Source organism: Sorex araneus, chromosome 1 (genome assembly GCF_027595985.1).
Source record: "Sorex araneus isolate mSorAra2 chromosome 1, mSorAra2.pri, whole genome shotgun sequence".
Lineage (NCBI taxonomy): Eukaryota > Metazoa > Chordata > Mammalia > Eulipotyphla > Soricidae > Sorex > Sorex araneus.
Genome location: NC_073302.1, coordinates 81,682,767 through 81,688,383, shown reverse-complemented (window position 1 = coordinate 81,688,383; position 5,617 = coordinate 81,682,767). Strand labels below are relative to the sequence as shown.

The 5,617-nt window shown below is 46.9% G+C and overlaps 1 protein-coding gene across 1 annotated transcript; it reads right to left on the bottom strand.

Moving 5' to 3' along the window:
• Window positions 1-234: 234 nt before the first annotated feature.
• On the bottom strand, window positions 235-1,506 carry LOC129402008 (transmembrane protein 184C-like). The gene has a single exon (XM_055125990.1). It carries the CDS (start codon window positions 1,504-1,506, stop codon window positions 235-237), a length of 1,272 nt encoding a protein of 423 aa, XP_054981965.1.
• Window positions 1,507-5,617: the final 4,111 nt, after the last annotated feature.

Genomic DNA, 5,617 nt, shown 5'->3' with positions numbered 1-5,617 from the left:
TGCTTGCCCAGGATTGTGGGCGCCTCATGGAGGCAGGTCAAGGTGAGCCTAACGAGTCTGGGCAGAACTGGACCTTGTACCTGGAACTGACCGTCCTTTCTGTCTGAAGTCTTCTCCATAGATTGGCTGTCCGACCCAGGGCCCTCTGCTTCGGACAGAGGAATGCAGCACAGTGCAGCCCTGGACCGTGGATGCTGAAGGCTCGGCTTCTTCCATGTGTTCGTCTGTGTCCTTTTACAGGTCTTCAGGCATCTGTATAACTGTACAAGGCGCATTCTGTGGTATGGCTGTGTCTCCAAGCTCTTCTTGATGACTGCCAATGTGCGGCCATGAGGTGGAAGAAGCGGCCGACTGTGTGTCTGATGATGAAGACAACAGGTTGAATTGCTCAGGAACATCTTCGATCTTTGGAACACTTTTCTTCTTTCGTTTCCCCCCTAGAGTTTTCTTAATGTTCTTAGCCTGCCTGGTAATGTCACTTCCGATGTCAGAGATATCCCATATCTCGAGGAACAACGAGAAGCATGTTCCCAGTTGTTCATCTCCCATATAAGGGGTATAGGAGAAGGTGTAGTGGTGGAGGATGGCAGCAATGAACATTTCTATGCAGATGATAAAGTCCTGCAGCCCGGTGGCCACTGACTCTGCTGTCTGCCACTCCCAGGTGGAGTCCTGGGAAATCACACCAAATTTCACCAACAAAGCAATCACCACTGCTTGCCAGAATGTAACAAAAACCACAAGCTTCACGCAAAGTAACTTGCCCATGGCCTGGATGGGCCTCAGCTCCTCCTTCAGGGCTTTATAGAATACCAGGAGGCTATACATGGCAAAGAACTGGGACAGGTTGTTGATGATGACCAGGTACATCCAAGCCCTGTTCCAGTTGAAGATCCCTTCGTTGTAGACTTGGAAGATCTCACACATCACAGCGATGTAGGTGGTGATCAGCCTGAGGGTGATGTACTGCAGCACGCCCAGCTTGCACCGGTACAGCAAGACCTCGCCCATGGGGCAGGGAGGGCACCAGCAGAAGGGTATCGGGGGCCGCTGCTTCTCCTTGGCCTCCATCATGGCGTCCAGGTTGGGGTACTGGCTCTTCAGGTAGTTGAACAGGAAGCTCATAAAATTGTAGAGGACATACGCCTCATAACACTCCCGGAAGGTGTCCACGTAGATGGCGATGGACGGATACTTCAGAGCCACCCAGCTGTCGATGCTGTACACGGGCACCATCCAGAGGATCCGCATGATGGGCCTCTGGAGCTCCGGCCTCGTGTAGTGCACCAGGTGCTGCAGAATCTCCCAGAGGGTCACGGGGATGGTGAACAGCACGAAGATGCCGGCGATGAACCACACCTTGGTGTGGACACTGACTTCCTGCTTCCGCAGGTACCACACACCCAGGGGGACGGTCACGACCACGCCCAGCAGGTAGAGGGTCAGCACCAGGGGCCGGATCCAACGCCTCCAGTTCTTAAGTGTGAGCACGCACGCGTCGAGCATTTCTCCGAGTGGCAAGGGTAAGAGCGCAGAAAGTCTCTGAGGCCCCTGCGCTGAGCTCCGCCAGGTGGCGGTGGACGCGCAGGCCACAGAACAAAGCCGTTGTGTGACGTCAGGGCTAGTGCTGGGCGCCGCCCCCGCGTTTCCACTTGCGGCCGCCGGGGGCGCTGCTCGTCCGCGTCATCCTCGCTGCTTGCCCGCACCTGGCCCCTTGCCAAGTCCTGGCACCCCTGGCGAAGCCTTGCCCCCTGAGCCCCTGCGCTCTGTCTGGCCTTGGGAGGAGAGCAGTGCCCTGCATTCAATGGCCGCGACCCCTTCTCTCAGGGCCAGGCGTCCACCCTGCCTGCTGGCAGGGCTCTTGGGTCTAATCTTGCTGGTAGACAGGGGTGAGACCCAAGAGGGCCCCTCACTCCCTGGCACCTCCCCGGGCTCTTTGGAGATTCTGGAGCTGCTTCTGCGGGGCTCTAAGGAAATCCCGGGCTTTACTCTGCCTGGACCCACAAACTCGGAGCCCGGTTCATCAGGGGAGAGCGCCCTGGTTGCCCCGTGCCTGGGTACATCTGCTTTCCCGGCCTCGCGTTTCTGTGGAATCATCTACCTACGTACGGGGTTCCTGCCTCATTAAGCACATCTATTTTGAAAACTGGAAGTCAAGTAGACATCATTTAACACCTGATGCACTAACATGATTACACATTTGTCTAATATGTAAGCAGATGAGATATATCCTACAAATAAATAGAAACACGTGGGGAAAGGATGTCCTACATAGTACTAAGCACTTCAGTCACGATAAAGGCCAGAAAATTTGGGGTAAATCAGGTGAAACAAAACCTAGGTATTATTATGCAGCTATTATTAGACAGGCAGAAATTTTCCAAACAATATGGAAGAACCCCAAAATTACCAATATAAGAATGTAAACATGTGGACACAAAAGACCAGTGCGGCTGACAGCTATGTTGAAGCCCACAGGCTCTGCCCTATGTGCAGCATCAAGTCTTGCGTTCACCTAGAACTTCACTTTCAAGGTGAAAACTTTTTAAAAACCATGTAAGGAGCCTGTTAAGAGAAAACTCAATCCTCAAAATCCAATTACTAAATTACGTCAAGAATCAAAATGAAGCAATGTTCCCTTACCAATCACCCATATTCAAATAATCTATATTTAATACCACTAGAGTTCAACCACAATTTGGGGCGCCTGACTGAGCTGCAGCAGCAAACAGGGAGGCCTTTCCACGGCCACCGGTGCCCAAATGGGAGCGTCGGTGAGAGGTGACACCTGCGGTTTTACAACTGTGCAGGAAGTGAAACTCGATCTGTAACCCAGCATCTGTGTCAAAACAGTGACTCTCCCCCAACAGGTATACTGGTGGCAGGGGGCATGGCCACCACGGAGGCAGCAACTCACAGGGCTGCCAGTTCGTTTTCCCTTTCTTAGTGCATTGGTTCCCCAGCTCAGCCTCCTGTACCCAACCCGGGCAGCCTGTCTACCCCAACCATATCAGGCCAATAGTCCACTAACCTATTCCAATCAAAATGCCCCCCAAACTCACCAAAATTATGGTGAACACAAGAATTTGTACAAACAACCGAAAAGAACACATTCCCCTAAAACAGAGCTAGAGGCCCCACATAATCTCAAGACAAAGGGCACAAAGGAGCACCAAAGAAGAAGGTAACATCCTTGAAGAGGAAAGAGGAGACCACTGTCAAACGAGCTTACGCAGAGTCCTCCCTGGCGGTGATAAGGGGACACTGAGAGTGAACTAGAGGGATTCACTTGCAACTGCTACAGCATCATGAGGAAACAGTACAGATCCCCACCCCGAGGAGTGGATGAAGGAAAGAGCCCTGAAGCCTCTCCAGGGAATACACACATCCATATTCCCTCTGATAAAAAAAAAAATCAGAGAAGAAACGGTGAGGAATTTTAATGAGCTCAAGGAAACAGAGTAATGGACATCCAATAGAATGTAGGAGGATATGAATGAAGCAGTGGAATGGACAGCCAACAAAATTCAGGAAGAAATTAGAACAGAAACGAGAAAGCTACCAACAGATATGGCACTTATGAAACATTCGGTAGTTGAATTTAAAATCTCAGTGCGTGCCCTCAACGGTAGAATGACAACAGCTGGAGACAGAATCAATGAGCTTAAAGATGAGCTGCAGAAAGCAAAGAGCAACAACAGACGATGGAAAAAGACCTCAAAATAGCTCAAAGGCAGGTAAGAAACTTATGGGATGAATTCAAGAGAAACAATATGATACTTCACAGTGCCAGAAGGAAAGGGAGGCAACGCCAAAGAAGTAGTAACAGTTAAAGACATCATTGCTGAGAAGTTCCCAGAGCTGAAGAATTCAAGCATCCAGACCTAAGAAGCCCAAAGCTAAAAGAGACACTAAGAAAAACAGTCCAGGACATATCAGATTCAGAACGACAAATAACATAGAGGCACAATACTGCAAGATCAAAGAAGGAATTCACATACAAAGGAGCATCTCTTAGACCTAAAAAGCAGGTGTATCGGACAAAACCCTCCAGGCCTGAAAACAGTAGTGGGATATCACTGTATCATTGTCATCCCGTTGCTCATCAATTTGTTCGAGCGGGAACCAGCAACGTCTCTCATTGAGAGACTTATTGTTACTGTTTTAGGCATATCCCATACGCACATACTGGAAAAAAAAACCTCAGGGAAAGGGATGCTGTATCAGATACAAAGAAAAAGAATACTGTATGTAGCTAGACTCTCAGTTAGATATGAAGGAAAGAGACATCACTTCACGGGCAAACAACAGCTCAGGAACTCTATAGACTCAAAACCAAACTGAAAGGGCGACTCTAAGGCAAGACGAACATACCAAATTTCCTCAGGAAGTGTTCTGCTTATTTTTCTTTAATGTACTGTCGTTTCTGGTCAGATGTCAAGGTCTTTGATCACTTTGAATAAACTTTTGTGTGAGGTATAAGATATGGATCCATCTTTAATTTCTTACATGCAATTATCAATTTTCCCAGACCATTTGTGAAGAGATTATTTTTACTCTACTTCATGTTCTCAGCTCCTTTATCAAAAATTAACTACCCATATGTGTGAGGTTTTGTCATAGGGTACTCTTGTCAGACCTATTGGTTGGAGAATCTATCTTTATTCCAGTACCATGCCGTTTTTATCACTATAGCTTTATGAAACAGTTCCAAATTAGGTAATGAAATAACTCTCAATTTATTCTTTTTCATTATTGTTCTGACTATTTGTGGTCTTTTCTGGTTCTATACAAGCTTTATAACTGATTTCTCTAGTTGCTGGAAGGATGTCATCTGAATTTGGATGGGGACTACATTGAATATATATAATAGCTTAATAAGGATAATCAGCCCAAGTGCCTGAGAACAGATGACTGGTTAAAGAATCTATGATATATCTACACAATGGAATACCATGAAGTTTTTAGGAAAATACAGTTATGAAATTTGCTTATAAATGGATAGACATGGAGAATATCATGCTGAGTGAAAAGAGTCAGAAGGAGAGGGATACATGTAAAATAATCGGACTCATTTGTGGGGTATAAAAAAGCTATAATATGAGACCTATACCCAATGATAGTAGAAATAAGGGCCAGGACAATTAGTCCACGGTTGAACACCTATCTCAAACACTGAGGGAGACGGCAGTTGGGGTAGAGAAAGGACCACCATGGCAGATAGTTGGAAATGATCACTCTGGATAAGAACTGCGTGCTGTCATCCTCAATGGGGAAAAACTAAGAGCCTTCCCTCAAAGATCCTGGACGAGACAAGGATGCCTGCTCTCTCAACTTCTGCTCAATATAGTGCTTGAAGTACTTGTAATAGCGCTTAGGCAAGAAAAAGATATTAAGGCCATCCAGATAGGAAAGGAAGAAATAAAGCTCTCACTATTTGAAGATGATATGATACTACATATAGAGAACCCTGAAACCTCTACCAAGAAACTCCTAGAAATAATAGACTTGTATAGTAATGTTGCAGGCTATAAAATCAATACCCAAAGTCCATGGCTTTCCTATACGCAAATAATGAGAGAGAAGAAAGCGACATGAAAAGAGCAATCCCGTTACA

Excerpts from the sequence above, each read along its gene's own strand:
- LOC129402008 (XM_055125990.1), bottom strand. The coding sequence starts at position 1,506 with ATGCTCGACGCGTGCGTGCTCACACTTAAGAACTGGAGGCGTTGGATC.